Genomic DNA, 23434 nt, shown 5'->3' with positions numbered 1-23434 from the left:
TTACTATTATCAATTTGGAAGCAATTTGAAGGTAAGATGGTCCTGCCATTGAAATTTCAAAGTAATAAAGCAAGTTTTGCGAGTTCGGTACCCACCTTGTAATCAAGTTTAAAAATTTGGCTTTAAAAGCGAAAATAATTAAAATTTTTAAAATTTGTTTTCAAAATTTGTATACTTCTTTAAAACCCCAAACTTTAGTTTCCCAGTCAGTATTTAATCTTAAAGGAAATACTCAAGTAACAAACTTTTAAAATGAACTAAGGTTAGTTAATAGTAGATCCAGTGCCGGATTAAGGGCACGGCCGACCGCGCCGCGGCCCAGCGCCCCCACGTGTGATGACGAAAGAACAAAAAATAATAATTTTTTAAAGATTACAGAAAAGATCGCTGGATATTAAGAAAATGTGTCAGCACCATCAATACATCGGAACCTAGCTTAGCTTCTTCTGCCTCTGGTGAGATTCTCGACTAACCCAATAATGGAAATTTCCGTGGGACCCTGGAACTAATAGCTCAGAAAGACCCCCGGACATATTAAAATATACAGGAATAAGGAACGAGGGTACGTGAATTATTTATCAACAACCTGCGAGGAAATAACAACTTTGAGGGGTGAGAAAATACGGACAGAAATAATAAGCCGGATTAAAAAGACAAAATATTCGTACTATTCCATCTCTGTTCATAAACGAGACTGCTAGGGTCAGTCGTTTAATACTGCATGCAACATTAGCGGCAAGTACAAAGGATTTCAGGTGAGAATTTCAAAAGAAAACATGTGGGAAAAAGTCAATAATTAACGATACTGTTAAAATGAAAATATATATTTTTTTTCAATAAATTGTATGTATGTAATTATTAACTCAAAAAGGGCCCCAACTTATATAACCGCCTCGGGTCCCCACATTCTTAATCCGGCCCTGAGTAAATCATAGAAGCAACATTGGTTTATATGGAATATGCATATGTATGTATGTATACTTGCAAGGTGTTGCAAAGTTATAAGGTAAGCGGAAAGTCGACTCAGGCCAAAGTGGTGGAACCGAGAGCGAAGACTACGTACAACTTCTGGTAAAAAGACTCCTGCGATATCGGATGGAAAAAATGGCATGCAATGATGCTTCCAGCAGGATTATCGGGTAGTCAAGTTCACATAGGAGTTGTTTCCTATTTTCGGCTAGTCTGTCCGCTCGTCGGGCCTAGCCTGATAAAGAATTTGTTCGAAAACGTGTTTCAATGTATGTACAAAGATAATTCGTCTACGATTTCAGTCAACGGCAAGTTTATCAAAACACTGTAAAGATGGAAAGATATACAATAGACAGGGAACGAAACTGTAGATCTTTATATGAAAGCATATATCGATGGCTGAGTGGAAGATCGACCTATCTCGGCAGCCAGTTCGAAAACGCCCTATCTCAAAAAACTTTTCAAGAAGACCCTATTTCAGAATTTAATTGAAAAACACCCTATCTCCAAATTCGGTTCAAAAACGCCCTATCTCACTTCAAAATGTATTGAATATATGCTGATATAGGGCGTTTTTGAATCGGCAGCTGAGATAGGGCGTTTTTGAAACGAATTCTGAAATAGGGTGTTCTTGAAAAGTTTTTTGAGATAGGGGGTTTTCGAACTGGCTGCCGAGATAGGTCGATCTTCCACTCAGCCATCGATATGTAATACTTCTATATTGGCAGTAAGCTAACTTCTCAATGTGTAAGCATTCCGAAATCAAAGCGAGACAGTCTAGTACCATTTTTGTCAATGTATTGTGTACTTGAGTGCCGTTTTTGTATATGTGTTGTGTACATGTTTATTTATAAACGTATGTGTTCCTTTTCTTTCGTACGTGTTTATTGATATATCTGTACTGTAGTGTTTTCGGACGGTACTAGCTCTTACTGCCAATATAGGAGTATTACATATATGTATGAAAGTACATACTTTAACCGCTAAAATTGGGTTTCTATTTTTTTATTTTTTGGTTATTTATTCTTCGATAAATTTCGATAGTTATTTTTGATTTATATTTTTTCGATCATATGACAATCGTTATTTTCAGATTTAATTTTATTTATCATAAAAGATTTCAAATGTTTATAAAAACTCGGTATTCATTTTAAGGGTTAAAATGATGGAAAGATCCAAAATAACTATTATTTGTAATCGAAAAAAAAAATTCAAAATCGTGATTAACTTTGATCAATAAAATATATATCCAAAAACGATTATTCTCGACCGAAAAAATAAAAATAAAAACAAATTATGTAATTTAAAAAAAAAAAACCTATTCAACGCTCATATAAAATTTTAGAAGTACCGTTAGTTTCTTCATGATCCAATGGTCGGAACTAAAGCAAATTTATACGTAAGCACCGCTACGACGACGAATTTTTAACCTCCTCCTTTTTTTGAACTTAGTGAAAAAATAACAATTTTTCAGTGATCTATTAAATATGTTTTTTTATTATTTAATGGTTATTTGCAGTCCCTGCGATAGACTTATGCACCACTAATAACACCTCAATGGGTTATTCAGGAAGTATGCAGGAACAAATTGAGGATAAACTTGTATTTAAAGAATAGAGATCGTATAAAATAAGATTATTTTCCAAACGTTTCTAAAGTTTACTTCTAACTATAGACAGACACAAGGGAATTGCAATTTCGACTATGAAACGACTGTTTCTATACAAAGAGGTTTAATGCAGGTATTCTTTGAAATATGCAGAATCTCCGACTCCATAACTAAAGAGATTTTCTTTGGCACAGACCTTCAAGTGAAAAGTCCAGATCTCGTCTAGTGTAAGCGTCAAATATTTTTTTTTTTTTTTTTGATGACTCATAGTATTCTAGGCTAAGAGACTAGCAATCTTAACTTACGCAGATTAAACCTCGAAAAGGGTTGGAAGTGCGCATGTCTAGTCAGATAGACAGGCAGGCATCCGGGCCTTCTGAAACAGGATAATAAAATCCAAACTTGACATCTACTACTTGACTACTAGATCACTGCAGGATGGAAGGCGATGAGGTCGCTGACGAGTTGGCGCGAGAAGGATCTTTGACTGCCTTTTTAGGGCCGGAACTATTTTTTGGTCTCAGGTTCGGCTCTTCGAGGACTATTTTTAGAGCTAAAATAGACCTTTCAGGTTGCACTGTCTCCTCTGCTGGTATACCCATGCTTTTAACTAACTAATTGACTAAAATTGTAAAACGCGCATTTATTATTAGCCACATTTCCTCCAGTGTGGCATTTTGTACAGCGTTCATTCGAAATTGTGCTCCCCTGCGGTATATCAGTTTTCCAAAATATATGTATAAAAAATATTACTGACCTTATAGTCGTGCAACGTACCTTATGTATTTCATTAAAAATCTAAATTGCTTTAATTTAATAATGTTTACTTAAGTAATACATTTTTTAAAGTTTGTGCCTTAAGTCTTTCGTTTGGAGTTGTCGAAAACGTCTTGAAAATAAGTATTAAAATATTTTCATAATTTTACAAGACGTTATAAGCACTTTTTAATTTATTTCATGTGAAAAAATTGTTTTCCATATCCAAACAAGTTTATAGTTTCTTTATTTTTCGTTAATCCGCTTGTGTGTTTCCTGCTCGCATGTCTACAACTTTACTTCCTTTCACTTTAATGTAGTTTTAAGTTCAACAGCCCACCCCTTCGCCAACTAGTATGTATGTAGTACCTTATTAAGCATGTTTTCTTCCACAAATTGACCTCGTGTAACTATTTCGTAAAAAAAAAACTAGGAAAAAACACGGACAATAAATAATCGCATGCGCTTTGCTCATTCCTACATATATGTATATGCAACACACATTCATAATACTTTGGTGTGAATAGGCAAGTTTTTATGCATTCAATGAATATTTCCAACATCATATAATTTTCGATTTTATTTATGCCTAGTTTGCTACATATTTTTTTTCTTTTTTTTTCCTTTTTTTTGCTTGCCTTAATTTTTATATATTTCTAGCCACGCAACTTGCTCGCATTTTTCATTGTTCCTTTCATTAACACTTCCAATATAATATAATTGCAATTTTGTATACTATGTACACCCACACATACGCAAAATGCTCTCAAAAGCGGCCAACGCGAAGGTGGTTTGGGTATTAATTTGTTACTTTCAAACACAAATGTTGTTGGCTTTGCACTTATTTAGCTCACTGTTACATTTTTTTTTTTACAGAAGGTTTTCTGTATTCACATTGCTGGCGCAAGTAGATTGTGTCTGAATATGTCAACTTTTGCACTTAATGTTTTAGCGCAATTGTTTTTCTTTTTTTTTTTATTTATTGTTTAGCAGACGTAAGTCGCCGCGCTATGCATTTATTGAATGCAAAAATCGCACAAATTCAGAATCACTTTAATAATGAGTTCCAAAATATATACTTTTAAGTACCCGCTGATTCCTTGTTTGCTGGCCATTTACAGAATCATTACCGACATCGGTTAACACTCAAAGCGCTCGCTGCGCATACTCAACACGCCCGGATACGTCAGCACGGAATGAAAGTTGAATCGTAACTGGTTGTGCTTACGAGCTCATGAAGTCATAACAACGAGGCCTGTCTCTGTGCGGATAGCGCAAAAGCCACTACCACCAATACCGCGCCGATACAATGGCCACAAACTGGCGTCACAATTACCAGCAGCGACAGAGTCACCAACTTTGCCCGTGCGACCACAGCTGCTACCTCAGAGTCTCTGCCTGGCGCGAAGTACAAGTCCACAGCTGAGTGTTGCCAATATTGGCTACTGTTGCTAATTCCATGATCACTGCTGCTTTATCTCTTCTTTATTTGTTACTCGAAGTCTGCTGCTGTCATTGCGGCTGCGCAGTGTGCATTGTTCGTGTTTTTTTTATTCATTGTGCCGCTGCGTCTACGTAATTGCAAAGCAGTTGTAGTATTTCTTGTTTATGTCGGTAACTCAATTTTTCACATCATTTTTTTGTTTTTAGTCAGGCCTAGTCAGTATCTAAGCTCACCGTTTTCAGTGAAGTTTTTTTCTTTTGTTATGCACTCATTTGTTGGCTTTTATTTAGCTCTTTAAGTGAGAGCAGAGCGCATAAGCGTTGCGAGTGAGCGATTTTTTAATACTTTTTTTGAAGCTGTTTACTTTGCAAACCCCTACGTTGAATGTTGCCTCTGTTTATGTAGCATTTATGTCGCAGGTTCCCATAATACAATTGGGCTAACAATTAGTTTTGCAGAGTTGCCAGCTTTTTGTGTGTTTCAAGTTGCATTGCAATTTAGTGAAATCTTTTGTCTTCAAGAAAAATTTTAATTATTAACTTGTTGACTTTCGTTAATTTTTCCTATCAAATGAAGCCCTCCATAACCCAACTTCTCAGGCCTACAGCCTTGTAAGTCCACATTTGACCAGATTTTCACAGTGCATGCACCTGGTATCTTCACTCCCCTGATAAGGAAGGTGCCTCTTCTCGGCTGGTTGATTTCCTCGCTAGGGAAAAGGCAGACTGCCCGAGCTGCCCGAAAGCGTTGTCGGGAGTTAGAAAGGTAAAAGAGACGTATTACAAGAAATAGGAAGATAGAGGCTAAAATACGTGAGCGAATGGCGACAATAGTGAAAATTTTGGAGTTAGCGAAGACCCGTGCCTCCAATCAATGATTGCGAAATCGATGTTTCGTGTCCTGGCAGTTTCCCCTAAGCAATGACACGGCTCATGAAAGAGTACCCGCCGTAAGAGAAATGGGCCACGAAACTTGCATATAAAAAAATTTTTAGTATTTAATTGAATACATATTTTCAAAATTTTTCTAAGTTTGAAAGTTTGATTTTTATGAAAAAATAACCAAAAAAAATTACTTTAAAAACCTTGCAAATATCTTACAAAAGTCATCTTCAACTCATGGCTGCCCCCACCGCAGTTGGAGCTCAGGAGAAGGGGATGTTCCAAAAATTCTGAAAAACTAAAAAATAAATGGAGCATTCCATCGTTGGTACGAGACAAATTGTGCGAATTTTTTCAGCTTATGATTCTAAAAAAAGACAAAGTAAAAAGGTGTGTATTAAAAAAACCCGACAAGCAAAATAAACTTAAAGTAGGTTTTTGAAAGATTAACTAAAATAAACATAAAGCTTACAAACAGTACATTTTTGGTTTATAAAACGCTTGAAAAAAAATCGAAAAGGCACCTTTATTATAAGCGTATGAATAAAAAATTAAAGGATTTGAAAACGCTGTCATTTTTTATTTAATTTGCTTTTTTTCAAAATTTTATTTTTCATTCTGGCAACATTTCTGCATCAAAAATAAAATTTTGAAAAAAATGTCACTAGGGTCGTTTTGGCGATTAGGTCTCGATAAGTTAGTGTGTGGCCGAGCTTCTCCTTCGTTTTGTGGCGTGGGCCTTAATGTTTTCACACAAAGGGAAGGGACCTACAGTTATACGCCGACTCCGAACGGCGATTGTAGTTTTATGAGAAGCTGTTTTTTTCGTGACAAAAATACACTCGGAGGTTTGCCATTGCCTGCCGAGGGACGACCGCTGTTAAGAAAAAAACTCTTTTCTATAAATTTTTTTTTAGATATTCCTTTGACCAGGGCTTGAACCCCGTTGCGGAGTGGAAGCGCGCACTGCTAACCACCACACAACAGCGGCCGCACAATGAATACTTTTTATTAAAGTTCCGCGAATCAATTTGGTTTTTTGGTTGGTAAAAGCATCGACTGAGCACTTGCCCAGTACTCATATAGTGCTAAGAGCACCATTTTGATACTCTTCTCTGGGATCCCTGATATTATCTGCTTTCATGATTCGTCAGGTTCTGCTGCAATGCCATGGGTTGATTATATCTTTTTTCGGCCTCGTTAGAAGTTCCTCTGTCTCTGGTTTCTCATACTGCATTCATATATTCCTCACAGTTTTGCTGGTTTGAGGGTTTGTCCGGCAAAGTTCGGTAGTCGAAACGAGAGAGAGACATTCAGCTTCACGGAGAACATCCGAGCACCCACGCCGCAGTCTGTTTTTCACTCGTCAGTATAGATTTCCGGGAATTCTCCTCAATTATCCAGCCCGTCTCCAATCCCGTCTAGAAGAAAACTTCACCTGAAAGTTTTTCCTGAAATCTATCGTAAGAGTTATATAATCTGATTGTTTCTCTAATTCGCTAAGCTTGCCAAGAATACCACTCTGACCGTGCTGCAGCGCTCTCAATCAGACTCGCTCTTTGAGTCTGATTGCCGAGAACGCAACAGTTTCGCGGATGTGTAGTTCTAAGGTCAGTTCTTACTGGATCACGTTACACGCATCAAAAGGACATGACGTAATTGCTCCTGTAGCACCTGTATTGTTTATCTAGTGCTGGCAACCAAACTAATGCACCGTAAGTTAGTATTGGTCTGTGTGCATCCAGAGGACAACCTTTGGCTTTATTCACCAGTTCCTACCGTATATTCTTTTGCATATGTAATAAGCTGTATAGCCTTCAAGTACTGTTACTTCAACATAAATATTTCTAAATGAATAGAACATAAAGTTGATTTGAAGTGGATTTCTTTTGGTTTACCTCTTCTAGGGTGCGTTAGCTACAAGGAAAGCAGTTATTAACTATTTACATCCATATTCATGGCAGCACAGTCACCACATGCCCAGTCACTGCATACAATAATTTCAAGGTGCATCTTGAGAAAACATTCTACATATGAGAACAGACCAATGTAATTGAATGCGCAGCAAAATGTCAGACACTCATGTGCTAAAATAACTGTCACATCTCAAAATACGATTTTTTTTTGTAGCAGACACGTTTAAATTCCACAATTCGCTCTCACCGTGTAAAGACTGCATCTCGCATATTCTTTTCTCGCGCCGAAGCTAGACTAGAATGAAGCATGGAGTTTTTACATAATACGCAGCATGATACAATGACTAAGTTAACATCAGTAAATCAAATATCTCGTTTTTTGACTTGTGACAATCTTTTCGTAAATACGCGACATGTATATCCATAAAAAAAAAATTTTGTGCGAGAACTTGTCTAAGTATTTATGTACTTTTTCGCAATCGACCGTTATAGTGTATAAATAGTTATTGTTTTTGTATGTATTAATATGAAACTTAATTACACTAGTAACGGTTTTTGCCATTACATTACATTAACTTGAATCTTAAACAGTCAGTAAGCAATTACATACTTACAGCCAAGCAACTCCAAAGTCAAGCCATTGCATTTGCCTGCATGTGGGAACTAAAAAGTTATTACATATATACAAACGAGGGGAAGCTGAAAAGTTTTGGGTCTGAGTACCTTTATGTATCATTAATGTCTTGTAATCGCTAATATCCTTAGTAGTATAAATACCGATGGAAACATTTGGAGAGATGTCGACAGTGTGGACCTTCATTTGCCACCACAGTCGCTGGAAGCACCCACCATACAGTCCAGACCTGTCCCCCAGCGATTACTTACTATTCTCCGATTTGATGAAAAACCACCGCAAACGAAGATTTCCGAGTGAAGAAGAAATGAGGGCGGCAGTAGACTAGCATTTCGAAGACAAATATGGCGAATATTTTTTTATTGACCGTTTTGAAAAATGTAAGAATTTCATTAAGGTAGAGGGAGATTGTATAGAAAAATCCAATTTTTATACATATATATAAGCTATATTAATACTTTAGGCTCAAAACTTTTCAGCCTCTCCTCGTAAGTACATATGTATACATACATATATGAAAGGGTCACCAGTACGCAAGACATTGCTGCGAATGCTTGCAGATATTTGTTACCAGAATAACCTGTTTGGCAACCAACTAAACCGTTTGGAAGTCACTACAAACAGTTGCTCAGAACTGTTACAACACCAAAGTAACTAGGGCTGAATTTGTAATATAAATATGTAATAAGAAAACTCACAAACAGGGTATACTACGTACATTTGTACGTATGGACAGAGTAGTACATAGTACATTAGCGAAGTGGGGATGGTCTAAATGAGGGACACACTTGGCTGTTAGTTGCTTCCATTTCTTTCTAAGTATATAAATACATAAAAAATATGTGTGTGTCAAGTAGACGCAATTTATTGCAACATGTTCTTTAAAATAAGGCAATTAATTTTAGAACGAAAGAAAAGAAATGCTCAATAAAAAAAATTATAAAACACGTTTTGCAGAAGTTATTGCCACATTTGTTTACCTGCAACAATGCGGCCACAACGCCATTCACAATGAAAAATGGAAGATGCGCGCCATTGCAGACATACTACATACATATGTACGTACATATTAGCAATGGAGATACAGGAAAGTCAGAAATTGGGTCACTCGCGTGCCAACGCGCCAATATACAGTGATTCCAACAAGTGACCACGTATTGATTTTTTCTTAATATTCGAAATGTTCTCGGAGCTAAATTTTTTTGTTATTTTTTATAAGCATACCGTTCAAGCTTTAAGCAAAACCATATTGACGAAAAAAGATGCTGAAAAAAAAACCTCGGCGAAGAAAGACGCGTAAATATAGATTTATAACCGCGAAAATAAGTGTACGCGTTTTTCTTCGCCTTCAACTATGTTAAGAGTCTTTTTTCGCCGAGGTTTTTTATGCGTCTTTTTTCGCGGTCAACTTTTGAGCTCGCGCCTTTATTCGTGTCTAGTGACGATATACTAAATCCAAGTTAATAAAATTTTATACAAAAAAGTTACACAAAATTAGGAAAGTTCAACAAACTTTCATCAAAATTTGAACTTTTTAATCTGAATTTTTAGAGAATTTTTGGGTATGCGGTTTTATAGCCCATACAATTAGGGTATAATGGAGTGCAAGTTTCAACCGGCTAATCGCGTTTATTTTTGAGATTTTTTTCTTTTTTGTTTTTCGGAAACTGATTTTGCGTTTTTTCTTTTTATATAACAAGTGCAGTTTAAAAAAACTGGCGTTAATTTTTTGAAATTTTGTTGCAAACGGTCTCCTGCATTTTATTTCGTAAGAAATTCATGCTTATATGGAAAAAGTGCAAAAATCCGCCACCAAAAAAAAACTCTTAAAAATCAACGGAATTTTTTTGTCGCTTGAAACTTGCACTTCGTTAGAATAAAATTTTATTGGCCAACATACCCAAAAATGTTCTAAATATTCAGATTTAACAGTTAAATTTTGATAAAAACCTGTTGAAATTTCTTAAATTTTTTATAAAGTTTGAAACTGTGATTTATATGGTTTTGGTTAACAATAACAAAAAAGATAACTCGAAAAACATTAATTATGAGTACATATTTAAAAAAAAAAATCAATACGTGGTCACTTGTTTTAGTCACTATAAATAAATAAGTAAATATGCACTCTATTAAACAAACATAAGAACAGACACATGTGTATGTATGTAAATGTACTAGTCAATATAAAGCGATACCGTACAATGTGTTCGCTAAATGAATTGTTGTCCAGCCAGCATTGGTAACAATGCCACCGTGCCGCCTAACTAACCTAACTCAAGGCTAGCTTATGTATGCACATATATTTTTTTTTTACTTTGTTGCTGTTGTTCTTTATACATATGTTGCTTCATCTGAGAGTTTGCCATCTCAAAATCTCCTGCTGCCACTTAGTGAAAGACTAAGAAGCTAATTAAACGATCAGAAGCTTGGCGTGAGGCACAAATCAAAATATGTAATATGTACACAAAAATATGTATATGCTAGAGCTTTTACATTACAACAACATTGCCTGATTCACACTGCTGTTAAGCTACTGTTAAAGCTACCCAGTCGGAAAAGTAGCAATGCATTACATGCGTGATAAATAGAGTAATGTATTTCTTATGAGTTCTCGATAATATTACTGCTAAGTAATCAGCATTCTGATGTATTCTAAGAGTTCCAAAAATTTCATATTAAAAGACATTAATTTCTCGATACTAGGTAATGCAAAATTGAATGCCCCACTTTTCTAAGGACATCGCCCTAGGGGAAAAAATGCATTTTCGAATGTGAAAAGGGTGGTTTTACTGATTATTTTTTCGATTACTATACATTACATTTTCCCAGTACATACCGTCGCACATAGGGGTATTTGAACGATTTAGGCGGCCAAAAACCAATTTGACAAAATTTTGAAGGAAACTTACAAAATTAGTCTACATTCGATAGATAATATTCCAAATAACATTTCCCAGTCCCTCTCACTTTTTTAACTTGCACAGCGAACGCTCACCGTTCACCGGAAACAGAATATTCTAACGATGCATATAAATAAATTTTCGCTCTCTACAAAGATCGTGATGGTTTTAAGTTAATATTTTAATTTCTGCATTGTATTCTCAAAAAGTAGTGATGGATCCGCATACAGAAGATAATAATGCATTTAAGAGTTACATTTTTTTAATCATTTTATTAAGCAAAAGGTCAATTTAAATGTAACGAAAATAGCGGTTTTCAACGAGTAAGTATTTTTTTTTTATTTTTTGCTGAATATTAAGGAATTTGTTGTATACCTGGGAGAGATCGCGTTATTATTCTTTGTTCAATTGAAAGCCTGGAAATTTGGCTAATGTAGTGTGAAAAGATTGCCCGCAGAAAATGGCGGATAGGTGGTATTTATTTACTTAGAAAATGTATTAAAGAAAAATCTAAAAACGCAACTAGATTATAGTAACACCACTTTAGATCTATTTTAAATTAAAATTCAACTTTTTACATGAATTTGTGGCCGCTGAACTAGAATATGAATCCAATTAATTAAAAAAATTATAGTTTTCGAGATATGAGCAAAAGTCACGTTTTCTATGACCTTTCGGTCCTGTTGCTGGAAATCTGCGGGAATGTAAGGCGAACCCAACTATGTTATGTATTTCGGAATAAACATTTGTTTTCCTTTACATTGGTGTTATATAAGTGATGATTAAAGAAATAGTTTTGGGTATACAAGCTTTCAAATTTAGATAAATCTACGATATTGCAGTAAATGTTGTATCCAAATTGTTGAAAATTGTTATGCGAAGTAAAATTTTGGAACAAATTAGGATTATTATGAAATTTTTGGAAAATAGGATTGGCCCCGCCCACTTATGATGAAATACTGCATCTCAGTATCCGCTTCACCAATCCGTACCAAACTCGGTATGGGCCTTGTTTAGGTTATATCTAACATATTTGCTAGAAATCCTTGAAATCGGGCGATAACCACGCCTACTTTCCATATAACGGTAATTTACACGCTGTTTTCTGTCAGTACGGTACTGATAAAATAAATCTCCATAACATTCAAATACTTCCAAAGATTTGCTGTACCAAAACCATGCATTTATGGTTGGAACAGCGGAACCTTTTCCAATAACGCCGATTTTTCTCAATTTCTATCCTTCTAGAGATGTGCATTATGAAAGTTTCAGTATGCGTGGGAGACGCCACGACCCCTTTTCCAATAAACCACATTTTTCTTCAGGAATACTTGATATATTTAATATACATAACTCCAAAAGTTCCGGCATTCTACCAAGAAACCTCAAGCGATATGCAGTATGAGAAACTAAATTTGTACTGGAGGTGCTGCGCCCTCTTTTCTAATAACCCTAATCTTTTTGATTGAGTGTGCAATTGGTTTTATATACCCCAATGCAGCATAAGAAATCGAATTTCATGGTAGTTGCCATGCCGCCTATTCTTATATCTTCAAACTAATTCCTGTACTCTACCACAAATACCTCCAGAGATGTTCAGTATGAAAAATTCAATTTATGATAAAAATTCAATTTGTATGGGAAGTGCCACGCCCCACTTACTAATAACTTTCATTTTTCTCCATGAGTATGGGATTGATTTCGCATACATATCTTCATACCAAGCTGCAGTACTCTAGCAAAAATATTTGAAGGAATATGCAATATGAAAACCAGGGACGTGAGCCGGTTTTGTACCGAACCGGTTTTGAACCTGAAAACCGCTTTTTTCTATTAATTAACTGAACCATTAACCGAACCGAAATTTTCCACAAATGTTTGATCCGAACCGAAAACAGAACCACTTTCTATAAAGGTTTAGGTTTTAATTAGATTTTTGTGAATACTATAAAAGATATATGTATAAATATGTAAATCAAATTAAAGAGAATTAAATTCTCTATCAAATGACATCAAAATTTTCCAAATCCTTGAAGAGGTTATATTAATTAAAAAAACATGCTTAATTTGAACTTTGACCTTCAATAATTGTTGTAGTTGTTGTTTCCCAAAAAAAAATATATATATCGTTACACTCACCTCAATTATCGCCAATATGAATTTTTTTAATTTGAGAATTGTAGGTATTTTACATTTATGCCTTATATATATAAGGAAAATTTGAAAGTTAGGTGGGGCGCGAGCACCGTCCTGCGCCTACCTGGCTACGCCCATGATACAGTGTATTTAACGTTCTCTGAAAACGCCTTCCAGTAAAACCAGTTAAATTAGTACTGGATACTGCGTACGCGAACAGGGCTTATATCAAAAGGCAGTTGGCAATACTAATTTTGACATTTGGTGGTTGTCAATGAATTTTCAAAGGCCAAAGCAGCAGAGCAGTAGCAGAGGAAAAATCTAATATTTTAGTCGCGTAGAAATAAATAAATTAATTAATTGGCATGTTTCAAACACATCACAAGCAAATTTAAATAACATAGAACCGAAATATCAGCAACCACATTATTTAATTACAAAAATAATCAATATTGGAAAGTAGAAGTCGAACTTTAGCAATGAGAAGCAAAACAACACCCACAACGCCTCAGACGTCGCAGCAGTAATCGATGTCTTGCGATCTGACGCAAAAGTCGTAAGTTTTCAATGACGTTTTTAAACAAAACAAACAGTATAAAAAGTGCTAAAAATAGCAGCAAATAAAACAACAAAAATTGGTAGAAAGCGCTATACTCGTAGATAGAATTGGGAACAATTAGTGTTAGAAAAGATGAACAGTGATTCGACGATGACTTCAACGTCTACGTCGACAACGCTATCGTCGTTAAATAGTATCCCTACTATATCGGCAGCAGTGTCTAGTACAGGACTAATTGGAAGTGGTGCCGCCGAAAGTGATGTAAGAGATGGAGAAAAGCCCGTCAATACAATTGAAGTTGTTCAACGGAAATTTAAGGACAATGAAAAAGTTTTATCGGTAATTTGATAATTAGTTAAGTTATTTCCGTAAATATTGTAATTATTGATTTTTTCAGATTTTCGAAGCCTATCAAATTATTGGCCAGGAACATCGCAGTCGATTGTTGGCGTTAGTGGTTTCAGTGGCGGGTGGAACGTATGCAGTTTTTTCATTGGCAACTGCACGATTACCCCCACGCAATGTCAACGACTTATCTATTGATAAGGTTTTCGCATTAAACGAGAGCTTTCAATTCGGAAGCGGTAATTTTTAGTCGATATATTGTTCCCCCTTATTAATTATTAAACTAATACATACTCATTAATTATTAATTTTCAGATAAAAAAGGTTCAATATCACAATTGCAATTTGATATCAGCACGGCAGATGAATCGGCCGTGAAATATTTCTATTACCCGATCATATCAACAGACGGCGCTTCAGATTTCGAAACGTTCCATGCACAAGTGGTATCAGCGAAATTTTCTATGACACACTCAACGATGACCACGGATTCGGTATTAAGTTATAGTTGGCTCAATGATTATCGACAGATTGGCGAAGTGAAACAAGAGCTGAAACGACGCGAGAACGAGTACATTGTCTTTAAAGACTATATGTAGGTATTCACGTTTACGTATAGTAGAAATCAAAAGTAATGCGTTATATTTATGTATATGTATATATATATTTTTTTTTTTTTTCAGAGTTTACTGCGCCACTTGGAACGTTAATAATAAACCGTATAGCGAATGTCCATTACAATTGTGGCTATCAAATGGTGATGTATCGGCGGACATATATGCAATTGGTCTGCAGGAACTAGATACGTCAGCAAAAGCCACAGCATTCGGTGAAAATCGTCCTGACCCACTATGGATGTAAGGAAAGCAAATGTTTTTATTTACGTAAAACTTCATTATACTGCTTTCCAGAAATAAAATGCTCTCAAGTCTACACAAGGATGGCGAATATGAAGAGTTAACTAGTGTGCGCCTAGTGGGTATGATGCTAACTATTATCATACGTAAGCAATTGCGGCCATATATTGCTCGTTGTCGTGTTAAAACTGTTGCTCGCGGAGTTTTCAATACACTTGGCAATAAAGGCGGTGTTGCGGTCAGCATTCAGCTGAACGAAGGAAATATCTGCTTTGTAAACTCCCATTTAGCTGCACATATGGGTTTTGTTGAGGCACGCAATGAAGACTATGCGGGTATTGTACGTGGTTTAGTTTTCGACGACGAATTAAAACGCACCATAAATGATCATGAGTGAGTGAAAGGATTTTTTATATTTATTATATGGGGTATAAATTAATTTCATAATTTTCAGTCATATATTTTGGGTTGGAGACTTAAACTACCGTATTGAGGAACCACCTGGTTTGCAACTGCCATGCAATCGTGCTTCTCCAAACGCTTACGATGTACTTATGAAATATGATCAATTACGTGTTGAGATGGGTAAAGGTAACTGTTTCGATGGCTACTCTGAAGGTCCAATCAAATTTCGACCCTCTTATAAATATGATATAGGTACAGATAATTTTGATAGCAGGTAGACTACTTTATTACATAGGGTTATCTAATTTCTAAGTCATATTTATCTCCCTATTGCAATAGTGAGAAACAAAGGGCACCGGCTTTCTGTGATCGCGTGCTCTGGAAAGGGGTACGAGTTGAGCAATTAGCTTACAACAGCATCATGGAAATACGTAAGAGTGATCACAAGCCCGTTTACGCCATATTTCGTGTAAAGATTAAAAATAAAGATGAGAAACGTTACAAGCGGATACACGAAGAGGTATTGAAGTTGGTCGATAAACGTGAAAATGAAAATCAACCACAGATAATGGTCGATAAGACCGTTATTGATTTTGGCGTTGTTCGTTTCAATGAACTAGCAGTGTGTGACTTTACTGTGTCGAATAACTGTCCGATGCCGGTTGAATTTATGTTCAAAGTCAAGGACCCGCCCCTTAATGACATTTGCGAAAAGTGGTTGCAAGTAGAGCCGCGTGCCGAATTGCTCATGACCGATAGCACCAAACGTATACGAGTAAAATTACTTGCCGATGTGCGCTCCATTACTGGATTGTTGAAGAAAATACGCACTACCAATTGGAAATTCGATTTTGACATTTTGATTTTGCATGTAAAAAATGGGCCAGACATTTTTCTTACGGTAACGGGTGAATACAAGCCGAGTTGTTTTGGACTTTCAGTAGAAACACTTTGCCGCACCGAACGACCGCTAAGCGACTACACGCAAGCTCAGATTAAGGAATTGGTGAGTGGCAATAAATCCGGCCGGGGAAGCTATTTATTTTCTTTACATAATCAAATTCTCTTAATAGATGAACGATGATTCACCAGAATTCCGTGTAACAATGCCACGCGAATTCTTTTTTCTCATCGACTATCTACACAAACAGGGTGACAAAGTGGAGGGTGCTTTTGCGACATTAGAGTACAAGCATGTACGTAGCTCTCAATTTAATGTTATACGTGATTGGCTGGACACTTGGTCAGCTGCCGAGTTTCGTAAGTAGCAGATTGAATGTCAGTGTTACGCGCATTTATCAACTAAAAAATTTTTCTGAAAACTCGTACAGCTGGTACCCCACAAGCCGCTGCTGAGGCTCTATTAATGCTCTTGGACTTGCCAGAAATGCCATTGCTAGACCCATTCGTTGAAGATCTGCTGCAAACGAATACGACTGCTGAGGCAATGGAGTTAATAGCATTGCTAAGCTCGCCGCGTCGCAATGTTTTCGTGCATTTATGCATGTTTCTACGCCAAGGCATAGAGCGAGAGTACTATAATTTGCAGCAAGTTGGTATGTACATACACGCACCTAAAGTTAACACAAAGATATACAATTTTCATATTTCCCACAGCTAGCGTATTCGGACGCGTATTGTTGCGCAGCACTACTCACGGTGGACGAGATATTTATCGTGAGACGCGCTGCCGCGATTTCATGCATCGTTTCGTCAGCAGCGATGTGGGTGGCACGCTGTCAGCAGGTGTTATCGGCGTAGTTAGTGGTGTCGACGGAAGCGCTGGTGCTGGAAGCGATGGCGGGGGCGCCAGTGGGGATGGAAATACCGGTGATTGCGTTAATGCACTCGATTCCACTTAAATACATACTGTTTGAGCTCCTGTGACTTTGTGTTTATAATTTGCAATAGTTCAACGTGAGCAATTTTCGCAATGCTATTATTCTCATTTTTTAGCTTATATAACTTAATATTTAAAATAAGCTTGTGATTTGTGTTTGAATATATATGTATGTATGTATACTTGTTTATATGCATGCAAAAAAGCTTCCAGCAACATGATATGTTTGCTGTCTACTTATGTACACATTAGCATAACTCGTGCATCTTTTTTAAGGTTTTACTATATGTTAGCTTCTTACTCCGATAAGAGTGCATTAACGACTTAATATGCATACCTACACTCTTATGTTTCATAAAATACTTAATGTTCTGCATTTTAAACAATTAGGTAAGAGCTGGAGCTGGAGCTGTTAACGAATTTTCACACAAGTAACAAATCTAAAATATAAAATTATTGTAGATCCTTTATGTAATTTCTAAACCACATCTAGTGCAAAGCATTTATGTAAAAGAAATTGTCGAATCACAGCATCCCCTGCGCTTATAAAATCAAAAATCTCTAGAATTAATCGATCTATATTGAACATATTGAGTCCTAACCGTCATAAAAATATCGCATACTTTTTTCGGCGGTTAGGGCTCGATATTGTGAAGAATACTTTTTAATTTGGTAGTACTCGGCTCGCCATCACATTATTTACATACTTAAAATTATTTGCTTTAGTTGAATATGTACATTCTCTAAAGTGGCGTAGGAAAAGTGAATCATTTTTACTGCATTGAATTGCAGTTTGTTGCATTTGTTTCCATATTTTGCAGTAGAGAAATTGAATCAGTAAAAGCAAAAATATGTAGAGTAATCAAACAATAGCATAGCGAAGCATCTATGAATAAATTTATTTCATAGTATTCAATTTAGTCATAAGTTGATAATAGTTAATTGTCGATGTATTAATACTGTCATAAAGTTGTGCAAGTGAAATTATTAAAAAGTGCAAAGTATCCAATAAATGTCTATTAAAAGATAAAGCCTTGTTTTTTCATTGATGATTTTTATGAAGATGTGAAGGAAATTTCTCCCACATTTGGTAAAGGCCCACTCAGGTGGAGGGGCATATAGTATGTAGTACGTTCACACAGGAAACGATGCTGCGCGGAGCTGAGTGATTTCTTGAAAAAGCCATTTAACAGTATTGAAGGGCTGGAACTCTCCTATGTACATATATTCAGATATCCGCATACAATTTGCTTCCCTGGAGAGAGAGGGGAAGAGAGATATTAACGGTGAAGTTCGTTGCTATGGAGTCATCGGATCGTGAGCAGACAGCGGGGCAGTGTTGCCAGGAACATTCTTCGCCCCTTTCAAAAGCTATCAACATTTATTTTAGTTTTAAATTATTATTATTTTTTTTTTCAATGTCAAGTAGATAAAAGACAATCGTTCATCGTATCAGTCTGCTATTCATCAGACGTGGGCAGTCACATAGAATATGCTCTCCGGTTTCCTACACCAGCCCATAAAACCTGCTGTCCAAAGAAACATTTTATTCAAATTTGCAGTGCCCTGTCAGGTAGAAGGTAGAGTTCCAAAGGCCATGCCAACTAAAACTTTATGGCTTTGCGTGACATTTATAACTTTGCCAGCAAAGCGCAAGACGCAAAAGGTATGTCACAATGAACGCCACAGAAACAATTTTGTACTGCTTGTTTACTAGTAAAAAATGCTGTGGATTTTATATATGTATTTAGTTTTAAAAATATCAACAATGGGCCGTATCAATAAAAATAAGCAACTGCTTTTTCTTGAAATTTCAGTCCTTATTCGATTTATTCAATTATTCGATAAAAAGCAATTGCTCAGTTTTTATTCATACGACCCAATGTATCGATACCTGAGAGGAAGGTCGACGTATCTCGGTAGCCAGTTCGAATGCGCCCTTTCTCAAAAAACTTTTCAAGAACGCCCTACTTCAGAATTTGATTGAAGAACGCCCTATCTCAGCTGCCGATTCAAAAAGGCCCAATCTCAGCACATTTTCAATTTTTTTTCTGCGGAGATAGGGCGTTCTTTAACCAAATTCTGAGATAGAGTGTTTTTCAATAAGACTCTGAAATAAGACGTTCTTCAATCAAAAAAGGGGCATGCTTCGTGTATTTTCAAATATTTCATCTTATCTGGCAAAGCGATTAGCTTAAGATCCTCCCGGCTAAGTCGAAGGGGTTTTTCGGAGCTTCTCTTGGAAGGATAACTCCTCAATCTCTTTGATTGTCTCATTCCTTTCGGCTTCCGCCAGTGGGCAGCAATATGAAAATCTTCCTAGGTCATAAACAGTTCTTAAGTGTGTATATTTGCGCGACAATCAGTCCGTTTGTAGCCTTCCAACCCTTCATGTACCGGAACCCACCACAACTTTACGCTATTGTGGGCTCCCAGGCTGTTCAGAAGAGTATTATAGTTGTCCAAAAGCCTTGATGCCTTTTTAAAAGAGTCCAGAGCCTTTTACTCTGCTTTAATATCCGACATAATATTTATTTTGGCCACATTTGCCTTCTGCGAAGACATTCGCGAGCACAAACTTCGATTGCGAGGATTTTCGCCTAGAATATTTTTGGATGTATGCCCATTGGCAGACTTTTATGGAATCATGGTACGCATATCCAGTACTCCCGTCGTCTAGCTTCGATCCGTCGACATACCAGACCCTTAGGACCCTTTATCAATCATAGTGATTATCGCTCCACAGAAATCCCTTTCAGGAATTCTGACCTGGTAGGGTTTGTAGAAGGTTAATTTCGGTAGCATGATGTCACCAGCTACCGAGCAGGATATCACCCTGATATAGCTGCGCTCCTCAGAGGTGTAAATTGCATGGTAGTGGACTTCAACATTCAAGCCTGTCAAATGAACATAGGGGAATGCTCTTGGCTGTCCCGACTAATATTAGAGGTGGCTGCAGCCGCTCTCCCGACATACAAATTTTTAGCGCTGGTCTGATAAACAGCGACCTATGCTGGGCTCGAATCGTAACATCCGTTCCCGGATCGAAAACAATACGAAAGAAAATTACGTGATACGTCAGGCAATATAAGCTGAATGGGACAAAAGGTACTACATATATCTTGAAACTCGCTCAACCACCAGAGGTATCCAGCATTTCACACGCTGACTATTAGGACGCAGTGGATGAAGCTACATATATATGAGAATACAGCACGGAATGCCTTCTGATGTCCCCAGAACCTCATCTCCATAGCGAGGCACAAATGCTCCCTTACATTATGCTATGCAAGCAGTTCCTAATAGCGTGCCACAGATGTGAACACCCGAACAGAGTCCTCGCCAAGGCACGTCAGAAGGCATCTCTACGAATTGATGGATGAGGTCCAGACGTACATAGATCAACCACTGGGCCCGACCTTGTGCAGGCAGGCCATAAACGGCATTCACAGGGAACCTATCTCAAACTACGCCAACTCCCGACCAGTGAATGCCATTTAACAAGAACCTGCCGTTGATGAGACAGATCTTAAATTGCCTCGTGAGATTCGCACCTCCCTTACTCAACTTCGTTCTGGCTTCTAAGTCAGACTTATGGCCCTATTATATATGGCAACTCGTGTCTAGTTGCTGGTATAGTAGCCGTGGCTACCAATATCGTACTTTGTATTATGTTTGTTACAGGCAAAACGAATCGAGATAGATATAGACAAATGTATACATAAATGATCAGACTGAAAACAGAAATCGATTAAGCGGTGACTGTCTGTCCGTCTGTCTGTGCACACGATAACTCGAGTAAAAATTGAGATATCTTAACGAAACTCGGTACGTGTACTTCTTTCGGGCGTAGGACGGTATTGAAAATGGGAAAAATCGGACAATAACCACGCCTACCTTCCATATAACGGCAGTTTTCAGAAATACGAAAACTGTGATATTTAAGTAACTACTGAAGATTATTCACTCAAAATTGATATTTACAATAATTTTTAGACGAAAAATAAGATTACAAATTTTTAGAAAATGGGCGTAGCCACGCCCCCTTATGATTACATGTGTATATCTTGGTAACCACTCCACCAATTTAAATCAGTAAATACTAAAGCAATTTTTTTTTTTTCAAAATTGATGCGTGCAATAATTCTTTACCAAGAAATGCGTTTATGATAAAATTTTGAAAAATGGGCGTGGCACAGCCCACTTATGACCACATATTTGTATCTCGGTAACCGTTCTACCAATTTGTACCAAACTCGGCACGGTTATTGTGCTTGCCACATAATAGCAAAACATTGAAAATTATTGAAATCGGATTAAAATTACGGCCACTTTTCATACGATTCATTTATGTATTGGCTGTTAAATTATGGGAATAATTTATTTCATGGAATAGGCGATAAAGCTGAATGTATGTCCGGCAAGTGGAGTATCCGCACGAATCAAAACATCTCCCATGCCCGCAAAACCCAACCCAAACTAGACAAGTAATTTTTAGCAAAAAAACCCCCGACTTCAATTCTCATATAAAATATATATATATATATCTCATGATCCACTGATCGGATCTTAACCAGATTAGTATGGGACCACCTCTGAGACACTACCTTTCCAATGCGAAAAGAATTATCGAAATCGGTTGACGTGGTCCAAAGTTATCCGGTAACATACATAAAAATAAAAAATAAAAATATTCCGACGAACTGATAACCTCCACCTTTTTTGGAAGTCGGTTAAAAACAGTGGAACGGCGAGCGAAGCGAGCAAAATGTCGATTATAATAAGAATAATAGATAGGCGCTTACACATGTTAGTGTTTGGCCGAGCTTCTCCTGCGATTTGTTAATATAAAGAATTTTCTCAGTGTTTCCGCTAAAACGGGACTGAAATCAGAATACAAACGATCTTGCAATTTTTTTCGACATTCAGCCTTATTGCGAATGTCGTGTCGAGTGCAAGTCGAGTCGTATCGAAAATTACTAAAAGGGAAAACTTGGCAATACTGGATAGTTTTCGACGAAGATTGTAGTCCATCCATTACAGCCTCATTGCGAGTGGAAGTCGTTTTTCTAGAGCAGAGTCGTATTGAAAATTGCATGGATAGTTTTCGACAACTTTCCTAGTCTACTTTTTTCAGAACAACAGTCTAGAATGGCCATGATGTGTAGTCGTGCAATATATAGTCTACTTTAGCGAAATAAATCCGATGCAATCGAGAGAATTCACATTTAATAAAAGTCATTGATGATCAATAATAGTATGAGTGTTTTATTTGTTACTAAAAAGCATATTTAATAGTTTTGGGCTTGTTCGAGTTCCAATCACAACCGCAGTGTTGCGCGAATTATTAAAGTATCAAGTTCTGTTTAGATTTTTGGCAACGTTTTATCAATTGGGAAATTGCAACAGTCATGCAAGTTTTCATCAGCGCTGCAGTATTGCCGCTTTTATTACGTGCCTCGAACAGGCCCTTTCTCACACATTTCGTTGATGACGGGTATCACGTCCAAAACTGACGAATTGTAATTTTCCAAAATTACAGATAATCGATTGTTAGTATTTATCAATCACTTGTTAATTTTTAATTGTCCTTACAATTTATATTTTCCAAACACTACCTCTAGCAAACAAAGTCGAGGGAGATAATACATACATACATACATACATATGTACATATATTCCACACTAACTACAATATCTCTTTAAATGCAAAAACTCACCATCAACTGTCGTTGTTATCCCCATGGTTTGTATAATACCATAAATTAAAGCAAAGTAAATGCCTTTCTATTGTTTTACAGTACAATATTTTTTGATATATTTCTGTTTGTAACTTAAATTATACAAAAACAATTGGTTATACATATTCTATGTACGTTGCGTTGGTATGTAATATGTATTGGAAAGTGTGGGTACAAAATTTATTTAACGATTGATTGTTGAAATTATGGATGCATGTTTTTAATTTTTTTTTATTAAATAAATTTAAATATTTTCACATTATGTGTATAAAATAAGATATGTAATCAATAAATCATAAACTAAATTGCATTAGTGTTCTTGTTGTTGAATTTTATTTCTAAAATTAAATGTCTATAGGTTTTCAATGCATACGCCGCTTGTTTGCATATTTGCCTCTAGATCGAATCTAAATTATTACACATAAATTGGGAATATTCTGAA

The 23434-nt window shown here is 36.5% G+C and overlaps 2 protein-coding genes across 7 annotated transcripts in view; one reads left to right on the top strand and one right to left on the bottom strand.

The window, feature by feature from the left end:
- Positions 1–4769, bottom strand: part of LOC118733282 (sushi, von Willebrand factor type A, EGF and pentraxin domain-containing protein 1) — a 73370-nt gene extending 68601 nt beyond the window's left edge. For 2 of the 3 annotated variants that reach the window (XM_036462623.1, XM_036462624.1), the window contains exon 1: positions 4424–4769. The gene's annotated coding sequence lies outside the window, so the exon portion shown is untranslated. Of the gene's footprint in view, positions 1–4413 lie in introns of all 3 variants that reach the window. The other variant, XM_036462622.1, reaches the window with a different exon arrangement.
- An 8743-nt stretch (positions 4770–13512) lies between these two features.
- LOC118733281 (type II inositol 1,4,5-trisphosphate 5-phosphatase-like) lies at positions 13513–18283 on the top strand. 4 transcript variants are annotated; one of them, XM_036462621.1, is made up of 11 exons: positions 13513–13801; positions 13888–14143; positions 14202–14388; positions 14465–14744; positions 14833–15006; positions 15061–15399; positions 15461–15685; positions 15751–16417; positions 16485–16671; positions 16743–16967; positions 17029–18283. In XM_036462621.1, the coding sequence occupies exons 2-11, from the start codon at positions 13937–13939 to the stop codon at positions 17271–17273; spliced, it is 2736 nt and encodes a 911-aa protein (XP_036318514.1). In that variant the 5' UTR covers positions 13513–13801; positions 13888–13936; the 3' UTR covers positions 17274–18283. The 4 variants fall into 4 exon arrangements, with proteins under 4 accessions (XP_036318514.1, XP_036318512.1, XP_036318513.1 ...); XM_036462619.1 differs by having other exon boundaries at positions 13863–14143; XM_036462618.1 differs by having other exon boundaries at positions 13514–13801; positions 13860–14143.
- Positions 18284–23434: the final 5151 nt, after the last annotated feature.

Source organism: Rhagoletis pomonella, unplaced genomic scaffold (assembly GCF_013731165.1).
Source record: "Rhagoletis pomonella isolate Grant_MI unplaced genomic scaffold, Rhpom_1.0 Rhpom_scaffold_00002, whole genome shotgun sequence".
NCBI lineage: Eukaryota > Metazoa > Arthropoda > Insecta > Diptera > Tephritidae > Rhagoletis > Rhagoletis pomonella.
The sequence above is the reverse complement of the archived record's forward strand: the minus strand, read 5'-3'. Positions and strand labels throughout refer to the sequence as shown.

Bases quoted from the DNA above. Each gene is read 5' to 3' on its own strand.
- LOC118733281 (XM_036462621.1), top strand. From the start codon at position 13,937: ATGAACAGTGATTCGACGATGACTTCAACGTCTACGTCGACAACGCTA. The intron at 14,745-14,832 runs GTAGGTATTCAC...TTTTTTTTTCAG, and splicing joins ATTGTCTTTAAAGACTATAT to AGTTTACTGCGCCACTTGGA. The intron at 15,007-15,060 runs GTAAGGAAAGCA...ACTGCTTTCCAG, and splicing joins CGTCCTGACCCACTATGGAT to AAATAAAATGCTCTCAAGTC.